The sequence below is a fragment of the Balaenoptera acutorostrata genome, chromosome 4 (assembly GCF_949987535.1).
Source record: "Balaenoptera acutorostrata chromosome 4, mBalAcu1.1, whole genome shotgun sequence".
Lineage (NCBI taxonomy): Eukaryota > Metazoa > Chordata > Mammalia > Artiodactyla > Balaenopteridae > Balaenoptera > Balaenoptera acutorostrata.
In genome coordinates, this window is record NC_080067.1 from 149,269,899 (window position 1) to 149,290,177 (window position 20,279).

At 61.8% G+C, this 20,279-nt stretch overlaps 1 protein-coding gene and 1 long non-coding RNA gene across 4 annotated transcripts; one reads left to right on the forward strand and one right to left on the reverse strand.

Annotated features, from left to right (window-relative positions):
- Positions 1–1,345: 1,345 nt before the first annotated feature.
- On the reverse strand, positions 1,346–6,266 carry LOC103012181 (uncharacterized). Its single transcript, XM_007172743.2, has 3 exons — positions 6,075–6,266; positions 1,935–2,137; positions 1,346–1,613 (listed from the first exon to the last, which is right to left on the reverse strand). Exons 1-3 carry the CDS (start codon positions 6,258–6,260, stop codon positions 1,346–1,348), a joined length of 657 nt encoding a protein of 218 aa, XP_007172805.2. The 5' UTR covers positions 6,261–6,266.
- A 4,032-nt stretch (positions 6,267–10,298) lies between these two features.
- LOC130708064 (uncharacterized) lies at positions 10,299–19,656 on the forward strand. Of its 3 annotated transcripts, XR_009008078.1 has the most exons (7): positions 10,585–10,902; positions 15,824–15,888; positions 16,482–16,642; positions 17,067–17,280; positions 17,759–17,859; positions 18,218–18,428; positions 18,527–19,656. It is a non-coding gene; the product is annotated as an uncharacterized LOC130708064 (long non-coding RNA). The 3 variants fall into 3 exon arrangements; XR_009008079.1 differs by lacking the exons at positions 10,585–10,902; positions 15,824–15,888 and adding an exon at positions 10,299–10,349; XR_009008077.1 differs by lacking the exon at positions 15,824–15,888.
- Positions 19,657–20,279: the final 623 nt, after the last annotated feature.

Here is a 20,279-nt window from a genome sequence, read left to right on the forward strand (position 1 = left end):
CTGTGTTGGCTTCACTCTCAGGTAAAGATGGCCCAGGAGTGCTAGTCTTAGGGGCTCTTTGGAACTCTCAACTTGGAAGATCAGGGTCATACTGTCTTCTCTGTTCTAGCAACATCCTGGGCAGGACTTTGATTTTTTGGACTCGGGTCACATGCTTGTCGCTGTGCTGATTTCTGTGGGTGGGGAAATGCTGTTCTCTCGTTGGCTGGCCTTGGATCATGTGACCTCAGCCAGCTCATATGATGGTCCTGGAGATGGTGGGGCTGTAAAACCAACAAGAAAAGCTGCTATGCTCACTAGGAGCGGGCAGGAGTTTTCCCTAAAGGAAAGCAAAGAGGGGTTGGTTACCAGATGAAGAGGAAATTGTGTCTGGGAAGGTGGAGTCCACCAGCGCCTGGCAGTCCTGAGGATGATTCCTGACATCGCCCCAGGAGAACCTTCTTGCCTTCCAGGGCCCTTATACCTCACGCCGGGGAGGTCCCACAGGGCACACAGGTCTGGGAACACAGTAGGTGCTCAGTACACGTCTGGGAAGTACACAGTGGGCACTGCGGCCACACGCGTCATGGACTCTTCCTGTTTTGAACCATGCAGGTCCGTGTGTGTGAGAGACAGACAGATGGACAGAGGGAGAGAGGGGTGTGCACAAGGGCCACTCCCACCCCTGCTGCTGGGATATGGTGCCCTTTGGGGGTCTGGCCCTGGTGACCCCCCCCAGGTATGCAAGTTGTCTAAAGCTGGCTTCTTCCCCCTCGGCTCCCATCAGCTCCAGGTCAAGATCTACGCGCGTTTGACGCTAATGGAAAACTGCCTTGTGACTTGTGAAGTGGCCTGAGCGAGCCGGCATGCGACAGTGAGGGGCCCAGGCTGGGCTGCTTCTCCACTCCATGGGGAGGGCTGGGAGGGCCACGCTCGGGGCTGCCACGCCCATAAGGCCAGCCTCTGGGCTCCAGGGCCAGGACCCCGGCTCTCTGCTCTCGGAAGAGTGCCAAAGCCTGCCCTCCCGGTGGCCAGCTTAAAGGGGGGCAGCCCTGGCTTGGCTGTGTGGGAACAATTCCAGAATTTCAGGCATTTGGAAATAAAGCAGCTACGCCGCCAGGCCACCCCAGAGCCCCCTCCCCTAACCAGCCCGTCAGATCAGGGGCTCACGAAACCTGGTGCCCAGGAGACCTGCAGGAGGCTGCAGAGAGATCTGAGGAAGAGAAAAACTTTCTTAGCCAGCACTTCAAATGGACACCCTCTTCAAACCCTCAAGGCCACGACTTTCTTCTCCTTTGCAATCTGCCTGTGTTTCTGGGTTTCTAGGGGCCTGGCTGGGCTGGAAATAGAGGTGCATTCCGTGCGTTCATTTACTTTGCAAATATTTGCTGAGCACCTCCCGGGGGCCAGGCAGGGCGGGGGGCCCTCGGCACCCTCCTCCTCCTCCTCGTCTTGCGTCAGTGAGCAAATCAGAGAAACCCGAGACTTCATGGAACTTGTGCCGAGTGCAGGAAGACAGAAGAGGAGCAAAGAGAGAATACAGAAGTGAATTAGGAGGTGACGATGTGCTCAGTGGCGCACGGAAGCAGGGCAGGCAGTCCTCCTTTAGAGCACAGGGAACTGTATCCAATCTCCTGGGATAAACCAGAATGGAAAAGAATATGAAAAAAGAAGGTACATCTGTGCATAACAGAGCCACTTTGCTGTACAGCAGAGATTGGCACCACATTGTAAATCAACTACACTTCAATTAAAAAATAAAAAAAAAAGCAGGGCAGGCAGAATGGGGACGGCCTAGAGGGGGTGGTCTCCCTTTTACGTTTGCTGGTGGGCGAGGCAGCCCCGGGGCTGGAAGCCCAGTGGCAACACCTCCCACGTGTATTTTTAGGCTTCCTTGGCTGGCACGTGGAGGACAGATGGTGGTAAGGGTGGCAGGGACACCAGTGGGAGCCTACCGCGTGATCCAGGGGTGATCCAGCCAGGTGAAGTGGGCAGATCCCAGATGTGTTCTGAAGATAGAGCCAGTGGGGTTTCCCGAGAACTTGGATTTGATCTGAAGAACTGGAAGAATGCGGGTGGCAGGCGGGGAGGGCCATCTCTCGCTCCGTCTACGGGACCTCCAAGTGGGGGAAGCTGGAGTCCGGGACAGAGGGCTGAGCTGGGGGGAGGCATCCACGAGTCATAGTGACCATTCACTGTTGTGAAGACATCTTTAATTCCAAGACCCATGCCAAAGCCGTGCAAACATTTATCGCACACCATGCTGTGGCCCCTAGAGAACTACTCTCACGGTGCAGGGTCAGGACCCGGGCTGTTCTGAGTCCTCCTGAGGGTGAGAACTAGCCTGCCGGCGGGTCACCTGACCTTCTACGGGCTGGGCTCTGCCCCTCAAAGCCCCTCCGAGAGCCCTGACAGCCACACGGGACGGGGTCCGCTCCTATGCCCGAGGTCCTGTAATGCAGCGAGAAGTGACCAAGTGAGAGCCCACTTTCCCACCACGTTCCATGGGGGCTGCACCTAGACCTCAGGGTGGCAAAAGGAAGCTGCAGCGTGCATGCGTGTGTGTGTGAGTGCACGTGGGTGTGCTGTATGAGCGTGTGCGTGCACATGACGCATCTCGTGTGAGTATCTGTGTGAGTGCTGCAGGTGTGTGTGCATGGATGTGTGTGTGAGAGTGTTTGTACTTAAGCCTGGTTTAAAGAGTGACCGAGTGAACTCATGCAGAAAGAAGCCAGGGTCAGAGGGCTGTGCCACTGGACTTGGGAGGAGCACGTCCAGGTCCTGGGGCGGGGGCTTGGCTGGCACGTTCCTCCCTGGGACCCACATTCCCACATCCCCCCCCGGCGGTGGGAGAAGCTCCACCCTGGACGGGGGAGGCTGGAGGAGGGGGACCTGAGAGGTGGAGGGCGGGAGAGGAAGTCAGCCCCATCTGGGCGGTGGGTGGTCATCTGGGCAGGAGGGCCCTGGGGGAGAGGGCGCACCCATACCCCCAGCGGCTACTTCCTGTGAGTGGCCTGTTTGGACCTTGGCATATAAGCAACTCATGTACGAGGGGGTCAGCTATGGGCACTGGAGCCTCCACAGGAAGTGCGGCCCGTGCTCAGTTGTGCGGGAGGGCAAGGATGCGTTCACGGTCAGGATGAATGGCGGCTGGGGTGGGTTCATGGCCGACAGGACTGTCCTGGCCAGAGGTAATTTCCTGTGGCCAGGTGGCCCTCTCCATACACTGGCAGCCAGCCTGAACAGGGGTGGGGAGGATGGGGGATGATTCATGCAGTGTTTCCAAAGGAAAATTGGAGTTTAGGGTGCTGACCTGAAAGCACATAGCGAAATGCCATGAAATGGTTCCAGACTCTCTAGAAAAGGGATTACCTCACTTCCAGCACTGAGGACGTCATCAGCAACACCACCACCATCACCATCATCACCACCACCATCACCGTTATCACCACCACCATCACCATTATCACCACCACCATCACTGTTATCACCACCACCATCACCATTATCACCACCACCATCACCACCACCATCATCACCACCATCACCACCACCATCACCATTATCACCACCATCACCATCACCGTCACCGTTATCACCACCACCATCACCATTATCACCACCACCATCATCACCACCACCGTCACCATCACCATCATCACCACCACCGTCACTGTTATCACCACCACCGTCACTGTTATCACCACCACCATCACCACCACCATCATCACCACCATCACCATTATCACCACCATCACCATTATCACCACCATCATCATCACCACCATCACCATTATCACCACCATTATCACCACCACCATCACCACCTCCACCACCATCACCATCATCACCACCATCACCGTTATCACCACCACCATCACCACCACCATCACCACCACCATCATCACCACCATCACCATTATCACCACCATCACCATTATCACCACCATCATCACCACCATCACCATTATCACCACCATCATCACCACCACCATCACCATTATCACCACCACCATCACCATTATCACCACCACCACCATCACTGTTATCACCACCACCATCACCATTATCACCACCACCATCATCACCACCATCACCACCACCATCACCATTATCACCACCACCATCACCATCATCACCACCACTGTCACCTTTATCACCACCACCATCACCATTATCACCACCACCATCACTGTTATCACCACCACCATCACCATTATCACCACCACCATCATCACCACCATCACCACCACCGTCACCGTTATCACCACCACTGTCACCGTTATCACCACCACCATCATCACCACCATCACCATTATCACCACCATCATCATCACCACCATCACCATTATCACCACCATTATCACCACCACCATCACCACCTCCACCACCATCACCATCATCACCACCACCATCACCGTTATCACCACCACCATCACCACCACCATCATCACCACCATCACCATTATCACCACCATCACCGTTATCACCACCATCATCACCACCATCACCATTATCACCACCATCATCACCACCACCATCACCATTATCACCACCACCATCACCATCATCACCACCATCACCACCTCCACCACCATCACCACCACCACCATCAAACCACCATGACCACCACTACCACCTCTACCACCATCACCACCACCACCACCATCACTGTCACCACCACCATCATCATCACAGTCTGGTCACTACTACTTGGGGGGCAATGACTGGATATTCCTGTTTACCCCACGTACTTCCATCCCTCTCTCTCCTGCCTCCACTGTGCTCTAGGAAGCAGCCCAGCAGGCGGTGATTTGTCTCACCCGGCTCCGTCGCCCTCTGGCTTCCAGCTTGGGCCTAGCCAGTCGGAGGCAGGGCAGGACTGGCATGGAGGAAGCAGATGGGGGAGGCCTTGCTCTGCTGCATCCCACAGAGCCCGTCTCTCCAGGAGCACAGGTCCTGCTAGGTGGTCCTTCCCAGGGCTCCTGCCCTCACCCTGGTGACAGCTTTCCTTCCTGTGCCCCTTTCGCCTGGGGTGGTCATAGTTTCTACTCGCACAGGTGCCTTGATGCCTCAGCAGCCCTTGTTGTTTCCCTCAACCTTGCCAACACCTCTGAAATGTTCTTTTCATTAACAAACCTCTTCCACCGCCCCCCATAAGTGGGCCATCTGTTTCCTGCTCGATTCTGAAAGATGCCAGTCACGTGGTACGCCAGGCGTGTCACACTCATCTCGGAGAACGCCAGCAGCACCTGTACAAGGCCCCCATCACTGCGCCTGGGGATCCAGGCTGAGCTCAGGGATGCGGCCTGCCCTGTGGGTTCTGCTCCAGAAGCTGGGGTGGAAGCAAGCACTGGGGAGTCTGTTGGGATCAGACAGGCCTGGGTGTAGTGGGGATTGGTCCATCACTGAAGGGGGCGATCCAAAGTGGCCCTGGAACTTGCCCTGGTTGCTCCCGGGGTGCTAGGAGATTCTGCTGGGTGGGGGGTGGCCTCGGGCCTTGGGGAGGGAGGAAAGACAGACCCTCGCCATGGGGAATACAGCACCCTCTCCAAACAGCGCCGGGTGGGGAAACAAATTCTGGGATAAAACCCGTCTCCCCGACCCCTCTTGCCTTCCCTCTTTTCCTGCCTTCTCCCTGCCCCCTACCCCCGTCCCCTTCCCCCTTCTGTGTTCACAAAAGCAGCCCCTTTGTTTTCCCCTCCCTCTCCCGCCCCTGGCCCTGTTTTCCCTGTCCTGAAGCCGCCCGCAGACCTGGGGCACCTCCCTGCTGTCAGCAGGTCATGACCCTGCGCAGGGGCCCAAACCCAGGTCCTCAGCCCCTCCATCCCCTGGACTCCGGATCCAGCCCACCCAGAGGGGACACGCCATTTCCACGTGTGGACAGGTTTCTGGGACTGGCTCCTTCCCAAAGTGTCCCCCACTCCTGAGTCTTGGGGACACCAAACCCATCAAAGTGGGATCAATGGTTCCTAGAGGGAGCACAGTCCCAGGGCAGGATGGAAATTGGTCCCCCTGGAATGAAATGGAAGTTTCTGGAGCAGAGGCCACCCAGGTGGGGAGAGGGGCTGGCCAGGGGTCAAGACTTTGCTTACCTTCCCCTGGGATCCTGGCCTCTCCCATGGGTCCTTTTTCCTTTCCTTCCAGATCCAACCCTTGGTGTGACTGCGGGTGCCGTCACTCTTACTCTCCCCTCCTGTCTCTTTTCTTCCTTGGTGACAATAGTGACAATAGCCACTACACGCCCCAGCACTGCTGGTCAGCAGACGCATAAGTGCCATTTGACGGGGCGGGGGGCGGGTAGTGGGGCTCGCCCTCTCCTTGAGAACTCTCCTCTGCGTGGAAGCCATGAACAGCACCCCAGAGACCCGGGAGGGTCCCAAGTACCCACGACAAAGCCGCCGTTTCTTTGGAATCTCAGGTTTTGACTTAAAATTCCTTCTCATGTTGCATTCTCCACGCCCGTGGGTGCTTTACACTGAATGCTCCCGGGCGGCTCTGCTCACCCCTCCCAGAGCCTTCGGGTCTGAGCCTCGGTCCGTCAGATGCTGGCGACAGCTCACGGCACTGACTGTGCGGGTGACCAGATGACAGTATAGTCGCCCAGCCAGCAGGCAGGGAGCCAGATTCAGAGCCTGGGCTTGGCCTGCGAAGCGCAGGGTGGGGACCCTGCCGCTGGAACAAAGGCCTGTTTACTGGGGCGGGAGGATGCCCGCCGCGGGCTTGCCAGGCTCCGTGGGCTCCACCCAGAGAATCACAATGGGCAGCCTGTGAACTGGCCATCCGATCCTCCCAGGCTGCCGGGCCTGGCGCCGTGGATGAGGCAAGCAGAGAAGAGAAGTCGTGGTGAGGAACCTCTATGCCCTTGGCGGGACGAGATGCACGTGCATGAGGTCAACTGAGACCGTGTGGGCAGAGCGCCAAGGCCAAGTGTGGGAGGCGGCATACTGGTCCCCAAAGCTGTCCACATCCTAATCCCGGAACCTGTGAATATGTTACCTTCTACAGCATAGGGGAACTCAGGTTCCTAATGTCCCACCCCCTAAGCGGGAGGGTGACCCTAGATTCTCTGGGCGGGCCTGGGGTACTCGCAGGGGTCCCTTACATGGGGAAGGGGAGAATCAATGTCGGAGAGATGCAGCGTGAGAAATACTCGATGCCCATCGCTGGCTGTGAGTAGAGGAGGGGCCGCGAGCCCAAGAGAGCAGGCCCCCCAGAAGCTGGAAAGACCTGGAAATTGATTCTCCCCCCGAGCCTCCAGAGGGAAGCAGGCCTGCCCGTGCCTTGCCTTTAGCCCAGTGAGACCCGTGGAGGACGTTTGACCCCAGAGACTGTAAGAGAATAAACCTGTCTCGGAAGCCACGTGTTTGTGGTCACTTGTTACAGCGATAGGACTCTTGCTCTGAGTGATGATCAGCGTGGAAATCTCGATTCTGTCCTCCGTGGCATGGGACCAGGAGGCAGGTGCAGCCTGGGGTCCCCACCCCGAAACCTGAGGATCACAACAGCCTCTGCTAAGGGCTGGGATGGTTAAGGGAGATGACACACCCAGGGCCCTCGGTGTAGCAACCTCACAGAATAGGAGGCACCCCAGAGTCACGGCCAGCTCCTCCCTCCCCAGGACATGTGCCCAGAACGCTGGTCGGTCCATTCTTGTGGGTTAGGGATCCTCGCTAGGGCGAGGGGGAGGGCAGCGGGGAGCGGGCTTCGGGCATGGGGGGGAGGAGAGGACAGACTGGGGAGCCTGGAAAAGGGGGCCGTGTCCCTTCCCAGATGACCAGAGGCACGGGCGTCAGCTCAAACAGGGGCTTCCTGCTCTTGCAGCCCAAATGGGTTACAGGTGAATGAAGACGTTGATCCTTCCTGGCCCGGGGCTGCACCTGGGGCCCGGGCTGGATGGACACACCCCCGCACCCACCCCCCCGCCAGCAAGGAGCCCCAGGGGCACGCAGCCTCTCCTGGTCATCAGGACACCCCCCCAAAGATGAGCATCTTCTGCCAGGTCAGGATGTGGGAGAGTTTGGGAAGCAGGTGCAGGGCACTGGGCGGGGGTCACCGTGGATGGCCAGAGTGACGTAGGGGCGAGCGGCCTGGCAGGGAGGGTCAGGGTCATTCCACAAGCCCGACCTCCTCCAACCCTCTTCCAAGTGCAAAGGGCAGGGCGGCCACTGGGCAAAGGCCTGGCCACCGGATGCCCTGACCACCGTGGGCACGGCCCCCAGCTCCCGGGCGGGAGGGGTCCCGAGGCGATGAGGATGGAGCAGGATGTGGGGATCCTCGACCAGCAAGTGAGGCAGGAGGAGGTGGGGCGGTGTCCCTGCGAGCTGCCGGGCTGTGGGGGTCCTGCCAGGCCTCAGGACCCCCCGACGCAGAGGGGCCCTGACCATCCTGTCGAGCTGGCCTGCTAGTTGCTCCCTGGGCGGGGTGGGGGGGTCCTGCCAGGCCTCAGGACCCCCCGACGCAGAGGGGCCCTGACCATCCTGTCGAGCTGGCCTGCTAGTTGCTCCCTGGGCGGGCTGGGGGGGTCCTGCCAGGCCTCAGGACCCCCCGACGCAGAGGGGCCCTGACCATCCTGTCGAGCTGGCCTGCTAGTTGCTCCCTGGGCGGGCTGGGGGGGTCCTGCCAGGCCTCAGGACCCCCCGACGCAGAGGGGCCCTGACCATCCTGTCGAGCTGGCCTGCTAGTTGCTCCCTGGGCGGGCTGGGGGGGTCCTGCCAGGCCTCAGGACCCCCCGACGCAGAGGGGCCCTGACCATCCTGTCGAGCTGGCCTGCTAGTTGCTCCCTGGGCGGGCTGGGGGGGTCCTGCCAGGCCTCAGGACCCCCCGACGCAGAGGGGCCCTGACCATCCTGTCGAGCTGGCCTGCTAGTTGCTCCCTGGGCGGGCTGGGGGGGTCCTGCCAGGCCTCAGGACCCCCCGACGCAGAGGGGCCCTGACCATCCTGTCGAGCTGGCCTGCTAGTTGCTCCCTGGGCGGGCTGGGGGGGTATTTGAAACATGAGGGTCTGACACCCAGATGTGCTGAACGGGAGCCCCGCACTCTGTGGACCCACCCGACCTACACACGGGCCCCTTTGCTCCTTTCTCTCAGGGGAACCCCCCCCCCCAAGCTGGGGCTTCCTACGGAGCTGTCCCTGGAGAGGGGGTCCTAGTGGGGACAGAACTGGAACATTCCTGAGATGAGGCCTGCGATTCAGGCTGGAGGCTGAAACAGAATTGCTAAGGGCGGGTGTGCCCAGGGTCTTAACCCGAGAGGACCCCTGGCCGGAGCTGGAGGACGGGAGGGGGGGCTGAGAAAGCCTGCCTTGATGTCCCCTGACCGGAGCGGGGCCTGGCCGGGGGCCCTGGCCTGGGGTTCATTGCGCAGAGAAGGCACCTCGGAAGCCACTCAGGCCCGTGGCCCCGCGTGTCCTGATCCACAGGCACAGGCACTTCTGTCCCATGGAAGCCCCGAGCTGGCGGCACAGGGTGTGCTCGGGGTGACCCAGGGGCTGCCAGGCCTTTGCCGCGTGGAAAACCAGTGCCCCCAGACCACGGCCCCTGCTCACCAGCCGTCAGAAATGTGAGGTGTGCACTCAGGGTCCAGGCTCTGTGGGTGAAAGGAAGGGCCACCACCCCCAGGCTCCCCTGTCCACTCCGAGGGCCCGTGTGCCCGTCGCCCATCTCTGGGCCAGTGCTCTACGTCCCCCCACCCCAAGGGGTGCCTGGGGGCTCCTGTGGCCGAGGCACACTTCCTAGGCACCCAGAGGCCTGAGGTGAGCACGTGTCCATCCTTCCCCTTACGCTGAACCCCAGGGGTAACGCTGCCTGCGCTGGCAATGACACCAAGGCACCCCCTGCCCCACACTGACTAAGGGGCGGGAGAGAAAGAGGAGGCCCCAGATATGCTGGCCTCTCTCGGGTGGTGGGTGTCCCAGCCTGGGCTCCCCCCTGCCCGGCCAGGTGGCCTCACCGTTCCCAGGGTGTGGGCCCCACCCCCAAGGCCCGCCCCACCCACTGCATTGTAGGGGGCTGGGAGCTTAGCACGTGTGCAGCTATTTGTGGCCAGACGCCCTTCCCATCCCTCTCGGCCTGGTCCCTCCGCCCTGCCAGGAGGCCTCCATCATGAGTCACGTCCACACTGGGGTCGGGCAGAAGCAGCCTCGTTGGCTCAGACTTCGGAGGCCACACCCTCCAGAAGTGGGGCACCGCCCCAGCTGGTGGCCCGGAGCAGGTGAGGGGAGGAGGGCGTCTGCCCTGCCCCCGGTCCCGCCTAGCTCCCAGCGGCCCAGGCCGCTGCCCTCGCCAGGCTGACCCGCTCCAAGGCCTTGCTCAGCCGGTTCTCAGCCGGTTCTGCCGGCCTGGGCGGCTCATGGTGACAGCATATCACCGGGTGAGGATTCTTTGGCATTGCGTCCTGTGGCTCTGTCGTGAGTGGCTCAGAGGTCAGGTGACATGCTCAGAAACGGCCAGCCCCAGCCCCTGCTGGCCGGGAGGAGCCAGGACCGCCGCAGGCCCTCAGCAAGCTGGACTGCCCTGAGGTGGACCCACCCAGAGATCACAGGGCCGGCGAGGGGGCAGCAGGGCTGGGGGGCTGGGGAGCTGGCAGGCAGAGGGGACGTCTCCAGGGGTCTGAGCCGCTTGATGGGGCCAGGACAGAACCCCACAGTCACACCGAGCCCCTGCGGGTCGCGGTAGCAGTAGCCCCTGCTCCCATCCTGGCCCTGCCTCAACCCATCTTGGCCTGTGCCGGCCTGCATCCTCTGGCCTCAGTTTCTTGATCTGAGACACCAGGTTGGACCAATTAGATGAGCTCATAGTTAAGACAGGGGACAGTTGTTCTGTTAACCTGGCGTAGGGGCTGAACAGTGGCCCTGAAAGAGATGTCTGCCCAGACCCGAGAATGTGGCCTTTCATGGAATGCGGCCCTTGCAGATGTGATCAAGGTAAGGGCAGAGATGAGGGCGTCCTGGATCAGGGCGACCCTAAGTCCAATGACGGAAGAGACACAGGCACGCAGGGAGGGGCCACGGGAGGACGGAGGCAGAGATGGGGTGGTGCGTCTACAGGCCGAGGAGCACCGAGGCGTGCTGGCCACCGGCAGGAGCGGGGCAGGCCTGGGTCAGACCCTCCCTCACGTCCTCAGGAGGAATAGCTGCCCCCCGCACCTTGACTTCGGACTTCTGGCCTCCAGAGCTGTGAGAGGAGGGATTTCTGTGGTCTAACCCGCCCGGTTTGTGGCGACTTGTTACGGCAGCCGCAGCCCCAGGAAACGGCTACAGCCGGGACACCCAGGGCGAGGGACACTCCAGTGACTCACCTCACAGCCGTCAGGAGCGGAAGGTGGGGAGGGAAGGCCCTCCGACTGGTCACGAGGTGCAGGGCGGGGAGGGAGCAGACAGTGGCGGAGGTGTCGGCTGGCACGGAGGGCTTTTCTGCAGCACGGCCGACTGCGACTCCGGTCTTTCCGTCCCCTCCCGCCCGTCCTCACGGGGCACAGCGCCCGCTTCCTGGGGTGACCGGCCCAAACTGGAGCCCAGTGGGCGCAGCCCCCCGACCAGGGGTGTCAGCGGTGGAGGCAGAGCAGCCTGGCCCCCGAGCCAGGGAAGCACGGGCGGTGAGACCCCAGGGCGGTGGGCCCCGGAGCAGAGTCCGAGCGTTCCGATGGGGTGTGGGGTCCCCTCACTGCGTCCCTTGGCAGAGGTGGGGGTGGGGTGGGACCCCCGAGAACCCCTCCAACTGGATCCTTAGATCCTCCGAGGAGAGGGGAGGGTCGCCAGCCCTCCTGTGAACCAGGGCAAGGTGGGCCCGAGTGAAGGGCAAACGTCAGGTCTCCACGTGCTCTGCGGTGGCGTAGCACGTGGGCTCTGACCTCCGGGCACTGCATTGCCGCTGGGAGACACCACCGACCCCAGGGCTGAGGGCACAGCGTGGCTGGGAGCAAGTGGTGGCATTGAGGTGCCCCAGCAGGCCGGCTGCTTGGAGGAGGGCCACTCCGAGCAGGTAAACTGAGGCCCCACGGACACACAGGTTTGTCGCCAGGCACAGAGGGAGGTGGGATCCAGGCCGTCGAGGGTGGTCCCTGCCCGGAGTTGGGGTACGCTGCTGTCAGGGGCGCCCTGGAGGGTGCTGGGCTGGTGACAGGAGGACACCTCACTTGTTTCAGCTCAGACCAGGTTGAGGGGAGTTGGGGGTACACCCGCAAGGGCCCTTGCAAGGATCAAGTGTCGAGTCTCCAAGGTGACAGGTGCTTGCTCCTGCCCCAGAGACGGAGGGGTCAGAGACAAAGGGAGGGCTGAGAGGGCCACACACGGGAGCTGCGGGGTCATACCGCTGACCCCGATGGGTTCTCTGCTCCCAGCAAAGTGCTGGCTGACACCCGGCCTCCGGGTCTCTTAAAGCGATTGTTTTTCCGCCACATTGTGGCAGCTGTGTTTTCATTAGGGTCCTCTGGGGATGCTTCCGTCTCAGTGAAATTGCAGGTTTGCCATAGTGCCCAGGCCCCTGCCAAGTCTCTCAGTCAGCTGGAGTCCTCGGTGGCCGCAGGATGGCAAGCCACTTCTCCTGGGAGCGCTCCCGAGCCCACTGGGGGCAGAGAATCTGGCTCCGCTCCCTCCTCTCGGGGCCTGACCCCTGGATGCTTGCATCATGGGAACTGCTTTTAGCAGCCCCGTTGCCTGAGCCATCCAGCGCGCGCGGGGGGCCCAGAGTGCGGGCTCAGCAGGCAGGGCTTGGTGAACACGCAGCCCGTCTCTCCCAGGACCCTCTGGGCCTGCAGGGGAGCCATGATGTCACCATGCTTCCACGCGGCTGCCAAGCGCCCAGCGTGAAGGCCCCTCCTGGCCGGCTCGGCACTGACGCAAATCAAAAGCTTCTAGCTCTCCGAGCAGCTGCCACCTGGTCCTCTGCCGGCAGCCCTGTGGTCCACGGCGGGGAGGGCGGGCAGCGGCGGGCTCCAACGTGGGACCTGGCATTTGAGATAATCGGCTGCTCTTTAAAGGGCAGCCAGCGTGGCACGGGGGGCTCCTTGGAGGTCAAGGAGAGCCAGCCACCCTCACAGCCCCTGGCGACGTCAGCCACCCTGCCTCTCCCTCCAGCGGTGCCTGGGCTCCTTCAGCTCTGCTCATGGCTGCTGGCCCAAAGTGGCACTAGGAGCATGGGAGGACGTTAGGCCAGGTGGACCCACCCCGGGGACAGACGGGGGCAGGGGACAGGGCAGCCCCTGCGTGGCGTCAAGCAGGCTGGGGTGGAGCTCCATCTTCCTCTGGGTCTCCTTTCACCGTGGGTGTAAATAGCGGCCTTCCAGAGCTGCTACCGCGACGTCTCCCTGAGCCTCCGCGGGGCTGGTGGAGTCTCCCCTTCCGGCAGATCCTCACCAGAGCGATCCACAGACGACACACATCCGGGGCTCCCTGGAGGGACGTGGGGAGCCGGGCATGGCCATCAGGTGGACCCAGAGCAGCCTTCCTGGCACCTCCGGCTGAGAGCCGTCCTGGGGGCCTGCCTGCCCTGGAGAAGGCCCCCTCAGCCTGCCTGCCGGAGCGTCCTGTCCTTCCTTACACACGCACACACAGGCTCATACACGTACACACACGTGCACGCACGTGCACACAGGCAGCACGTGTGCACACAAACACACAGGAGTGCAAGCACCCGTGAACATGTGAACACATGTATGTGCCCCACACTCTCACACGGTGTACATGCACACATGTGTGCACATGTAGACATGCATGCAACACACACACACACACACGCGCACACGCACGGGGGTTCAGCTGCTTTCCGTTCCCAGATCAGCGCTTGCTGTCACCGACAGGGCACTTTCCAGGATTTTGACCAATTCCTGCTCAATACAAGGACTCCCACCACTGTGCAGGCAGGACCCTGACCCTCTGCCCTCGGCCTCAGTGGACGCAGAAGGACAGGCTGTCCAGGGGTTGAGGTGGCCGCCTGGTGGGGGGACCATGAGGAAGCCACTTGGGGTCCAGGCGCGGGTCCAGGCAGGCCGGACGGGACAGGAGCTGAGGACGAGGGCGCCAGGCCCTACCTCGGGCACCTTTGTCTCCGCAGGCAGCCGGGGTGACCAGAGCCCAGCTCCTGCCGCCTCCGCCTCAGCACAGGCGAACGACTACGTGGCCGGGCGGACGTGGGCGGGTCGTGTGCAGAGAAGAGCCCACCTGGGCGCCACCCTGGGTGTGGCGGGAGGCCGCTGCTGACCCCTTCCTGTGGGCAGCACTCGAAGGGTCGGGACCCCTCCCCGCGGGGCGCCTGCTGGGGCGAGGGGTGGCCTGTGAGGCGCTGCCTGGAGACCCGAAGTGTCTGGCGCTCGGTCCCATCCGCGTGGGCAGCGGGCCCGCCAGGAGGCTGGCCCCCCCTCTTCTCATTGGGGGGCTCTGTCCCATCCTCGTCCCAGGGCGGAGGAGCTGCCGCTGCCCCGTGGGGACACGCAGGGCCCTGGGCCTGCGGCCGCCGCACGGCCTGCAGCCCTGACCCTGAGTCGGGGCCGCGGGACTCCGGGTCACCACGGGGTCAAGGGCTGCTGTGTCCTCTGTTCTCTTGTTGCTGTGTCTGTTCTCCTTCCTCACCCCCACCAGAGCCCTGCTGCGCTGTTCTGGATGTTTCCACCCGCAATCCCAGGCAGCTCGGGGCCCTTTTGCATGCAGATGGATGAGGTGCAGCAGGGGTTAGGAAGGAAGATGACCACGGCAAGAAGCAGACAGACAGACAGACAGACGAGGAGAGGCTGGGTCTTGCAGGAGACCCCAGGCTGCTGGCGGGGCTTCTCAGAGGGTGGCTTGGGGGCCCCTGACCTGGACCTCCTGCTCTGGGCTCGGGAGGTCTGCAGGCTTCTGGGCAGCCCTGCGTCCTCAGGCACCAGGGCAGAGCCTCGTGGGGCCAGACCGGCCTGGCCCCTGGGCCCACCTGGAGGGGGACCTGGGGCTCCTCAGGAAGAGCTATTCCCTCCCCCCCACGGCCTCCCTTCTGGCTCCCCCTTTCTGCTCGTGGGTGGAGGCCGGGCTTTGTTTTGTTTTGTTCTAATAATCTAAACAATTGGCACAGAGGCTGCATCAGCTGATGGGCAGTCGGCCGACGGTCACGCTGTCCACATGGCCAGGCTGGCGGCCGTCACGTGCAAGCGGGGAGGGAACTGGGTGGGCGAGCCCAGCGGTGGCGCCCCAGGCTCAGCAAAGGCGTCCCCCCTCCCCACACCAACGGGAAAAGGCACAGGAGGGTTGAGCCACCCCTACTCCCCAAGGCAAACAGAGACCTGGCCGCCGGCCCTGCGCCCCCGACAGAGGGCCCTTTCTTCTGTGCCCCAGCTGAGCAAGGCCGACTGCGGCCAACAGTTCCTGCTTTCCTGCCCGCTCCCTCTCGAGCTGCGGTGGCAGTGCCCCAAAGCCGGTATCCGCACTCATTCCAACCTGCCCTTTGGTTCGTAAGACGTAAATATTTGCTCTTCCATTAAGAAAATAATCAGCAGTTATCCTTTAAGTGGAGTGTACACACTGGTGCCCTTCAAAAAGCAAATGCTGCTCTTTCTAAAGGTGGAAGGAGAGAGCCGGGCTGGGCAGCTCTGGGAGTGTACGCCTGCCCTCTCTGTGCTGCGCCCACCTGCCTGAACGCTCTGGAAGCTCAGGCAGCACGCAGGTGAGACTGCATGGGGGACGAGGCAGCCCTGGCAGCTCACAGCCCGGCCCACATGTGGGGCTGGGCAGGATGCAGGCGGGCTTCTGTCTGGGGGTGAGCCTTTCGGCCCCAAGTCTTCACAGGGCCTCGCTGGAGAGCAGAGTGGGAAGCTGTGCTCGGGCAGAAGGTCTGTATCTGAGTCTCAGCTCTGCCTTGTCCTTGGCTCACCCTCGCCAGGCTCCCGTTCTCTTCGTGTAAAAAGACGGGGTCCCAGCTGCTCTGTACCGCCGCTGCCCTCCCCGGTGAGTGAAGCTGGAGCTGGCGGTCCGGGCCGTGCTATGGGGACCCCGCGGTGGGCGCTTTGCAGGTAGCACTGACAGCGGCCTCGCGGCAGCCGAGCTGCGAGCATTTACACCACGGGCATTGGCAAGCGCAGCAGATCCAGGCTGTCTGAGAGCGGGTTACCCGTGTGCCCCTAGCTCTGGTCATCAAAGCCCCTCCCACCTCTCAACCCTGGGGCCAAATCAAGGACTAGAAAGAGTATATGAAGAGCCAGCATGTAAGAGGCCCTTTCTAAAAGATTCGCAGGAATACCCAGGAAAACAAACGAACAGTGACGTAAACGCCCAGGCCACGCAGGCCCCTGCCCTGGAGACCAGGCTCTCCCGGAGGCCAGACTCCCGTGGGCACGGCAGGCTGCTCACCCTCAGGGACACTTGCACAAGGACGCCGCATCTGTGGACTCCGGGGAGTCCTGAGGGCGGCTTCCGGCCTGCGTGGCTACGGCGGCCCTGGCTTCCTCACGGCCTTCTTTAAGTACTTATGGAGAAGCCTGTGGCCTCTTTGGATCTGGGTGTGCACACGTCTGAGGCCTGGCCCTGGCTCTCTTCCCCAGGGGCTCCTGCAGGACGTGCTACCTGACGGGACCCGGCCGAGGAAGCCCCGCGGGAGGGGGGACGGTGCAGAGCGAAAGGCCATCCAGGACCCCCGTGATCTCATTCGGGCCCCTTGCCTTGCCTTCTGAGCCCGGCTCCGGGCTTGAATTATGAGAATCCCGTAAGTAACGTTCGTGGGGAGCTGCTGCCTGGTGGGGCTCAAGCAGGACGGGCTTCCTCTTCGTCCTGACCACGGGCTCCTGCGCTCTCTGGACGCGCCCAGAGCTTCCTGGGTCTGGGAAAGGGGAGGGTTTGTTTCTTTTCTGGCAGCAGGAGCCCAAGATTAGGCAACAGCCCACCTGAGTGAGGGTGCGGGGCAGGGGAGAAGGTGGTCCCACAGGAAATGCCAAGTGGGCAACTGGGGCACTTCTTGAGTGTGATCACATGCCCGTGAGTGGGTGGGCCGTCCTTACCTTTTTCCTCCTAGAAAGCATGCCTCCACCTAGAGGCCCTCCAGGCTAGGCTCTCCCTCTTTTAGGAAGCAGCTCTGTCCTGAGCCTGTCTGGCTGGTCTTACTATCCTTCTCACTGCTCCTGGGTCTCCAGCCTCCAGGGGACCCTTCTCAAGGGCCTGTGGACATTCTGCCACCCTGTCAGCCTGGAGGATGCTTCTCTACTTGTCCCGAAGACAGGGCAGCTTCCCGCCAGGTGCCCTCTGCATTCCACATTCTGGAAGGCTCCCAAGAGCAGACGTCCAGTGAAAGGCAAGCCTGCCTCTGCAGTCACCCGGGTTTCCAGCCGGCGCCCCCCTCCCCTGATGGTCAGTCACCCGTCCCTGCCTTGGAGCCGCGGCAGCTGGGAGACGGCGGGGTGGGCTGCCAGGGGCAGGGGTGAGCAGCCGCTGCCCCGGGGCCCTTGGGAGGCTGCCTGTCAAACAGCACAGGACACGTGATCCCCGAATCCAAACTCCCAAGGCAGAGAGCTCTGCAGGTGGGCCACGTGTGGCCGCGTCCGCCTCCTGCACAGGCCATCTGTTGCAGGGCTCTTCCTGGCTCGCTCTGCATGGGGTCCCCTGCCAGGGACATTGGGGACACTTGGCTCTGTCCTCAACGCTGTGACATCTGGACTCTACAGTTTGGGCCAAGATAGAAAATGGGTGGAATGTTCCTGAGACGAAACCCCTCATCCCACTGTCCAGTGGTCCCCAGACCACATCGAGTGGGTCAGAAAGCTGTCCCTCTCCTGGTCATAATACCCTTCACGGGCTGGCGATAGAATGTCCCTTCGATTTGTCTTAGGTGGGAAGTGGAGCCTGCAGAACTCTCTGAGGCCTTACAGCGGACAAGCAGGGGCAGCAAGACAAGGGCCTTGGGTGGTCTGAGCCCAGATGTTCTAGCAGGTACGGAAGGCCACGCCCAGATCCCCCACCCCCTCCACGTGGCTTGTGTCTGCCTTAGACATCTCCCACTGGAGAATCGGCAGCAGCCCCCAGCCCAGGCTTTACGGCTGGGACCACAGGCCCGCCCCTCCCTCCAGGACCCACCTGAGGAGGCACGGACGGCCCCCCACCAACAAAAAACGTGACCCAACACCCCAGACTTCTCCCCATTGTCCCCAAAGCACGAGGGACTGGTCAGACTTCTGCCCCTACCAAGCTGCTCCCGTTCCCGTCGCCCCGCACCCTCAGGAGGGCCCGAGGCCGTTCCCTCTCCTTCAAGGGCGCAGGAAAAGCTCAGCTCTTCTCGGGTTCCTCCTAGGGCGCCTGGTGGAGTCCACACTCGTGCTTTGCGGCCAACTCAGGAGGCAAGGCAGTGGCGGGAAACACACACAGTGGCAGATTCCTTCCCAGTCCTCCGGCACCGGCCCCACAAGGCTGGACGCCTGCTAGGCTGGTGACTGACGTGGCCACAGGCAGGGAGGGGACATCAGGGCCAGAGAAGCCCAGGTCCAGCGGGAAGAGGCCTCCAGGTCAGCAGGGCCACGGGGACCCTCCACTGGAGGCAGGAGGAGGGACAGGATGCAGGGTCTGCTTTTAAAAGTCACGTATTGATTTCCTTGCGTTTTAGAAAAAGGCAGAGCATCAAAACCGTGATTGCAGGGATTTTATCCCTATGGCCAGGACTGAGTCAGTAGCGATGTTAGCCTTGAGCTGACCGAAGGAAAACTGGGAAATGAGAACACATCTTGGACCTGCTAAGACCTTGCTGTGGACCATGAATGACGGAAGAGTGGGCAGCATGGAGCTGGCCCAGGCTCTGCAGACTGTTTCTGGAAAGGGCCAGGGAGTACAAAGTTTAGGTTCTGTGGCCACTCGGTCACTGTTGCAACCACTCGGCTCTGCCCGTGTACTGTGAAAGTCGCCGTGGACGACAGGCAAATGAGTGGTCGTGGCCTTGTGCCAATAAAACTTTATTTGTGGGCCCTGAAATGTGAATTTTGTATAATTTCCATATGTTGTAAAATCATCACTTCTTCTTCTCCTTCTCCTTCTCCTTCTTCTCCCCCTCCCCTTCCCTCCCCCACTGCCCTCCTCCTCCCCCTCCCCCCTCCCCCTCCTTCCAGCCATTTAAGTGTGTTAAAACCATTCTCAGCCAGAGGGCTGGATACAGACAGGCCAGCTTTGAGCCATAGCTGGTGACCCCGATCCCGTCTGATGCTCTCATTTGTGGATGAAGTGACAGACCCAGCAGTGGGCGGGGACTTGCTGAAGCCCACAGGGCACGCGGGAGCAGAGCCTGGACGGGGGCAGCCCCAGGCTTACCCACACCCCCTGCTTCTGCTTCCTGGGGCTCCTGGGGTGCCACAGCCCCCGACCTCAGCAGCACCCTGCTCCTTTGGGCACAGCCCGACTCTGAGTGGTTCTGGAGGCTGCGGACCTCAGAGCCCCGCCTGCGGGGACCCCGGAGACTTGAATGACTCGCCGCCCCCTGCTACCCCAACTCCACACCCACCTCCTGGCTAAGGCGACTGGCCCAGGAGTGGACGCCAAGCTGCACGGTCGGGCCTCCGTGGAGGCGGAGAGGAAGGGGCGCTCGTTCCTCCGGGGGCTCTAAGCTGGACCACCGTGCAGGCCTTGGAGTGCTGCAGCCAGGACCCCTGTCCCCAGACTCCTGAGGGGTCCTCTCTGCGGGGAGAGAGGCCCCACCTGGAGAGAACCGGGGCGGGAGAGAGCAGAGATGGGGAGACACCCAGGCCGCCGGGGGCCCGAGGCCCACCCTGCCCAGGACTCCCAATAAACTCTGTTTTTGCTTTAAGTTATTTTGAGTTGGGATTTTGTTTTTTGTTTTCTGAAGTTCCATATCTCGAGCTCGCCCTTGACACTTCCTGAAGGAGAACCACACAGAGGATGCTGGGCCCAGAGTTCACGGTAAAGCAGCTGCGCCGCAGGGCCAGGAGTCGGGGAGGGGCTGCAGGGAGGAATGTGAGCCGACCACACTCGGGAGAGAAGATGACACCCCGGAAACCCCGCACCCCGAGTGGCCTCTCCTTAGAGCTGCCCCAGGAGACCCTGGAACATGGCATGTCGCCCTCGCTAGGAGCCCCTTCCCGGCCCATCTGCCCCCGACCCCTCCAGGGGGTGCCGACACCACAGCCCAAGCTGTTACTGCACCAAGATGAACCCTGGGAGTTGCCAGCTGCGCCGGAATATTCCGAAGGCCCAGGAGGCTGTCAGAATGTGACGTGTGATAAAATCCCCAAATGTTCCAGGACAGGAAACCGGTTTAACCTTAGCATTTCCCTGCCGATGGCTCCCGACCGTCTCACAGCACAGACTGGCTGGGGTCCTGTGAGAGGATATGCATTGATCCGAGAGGCCAT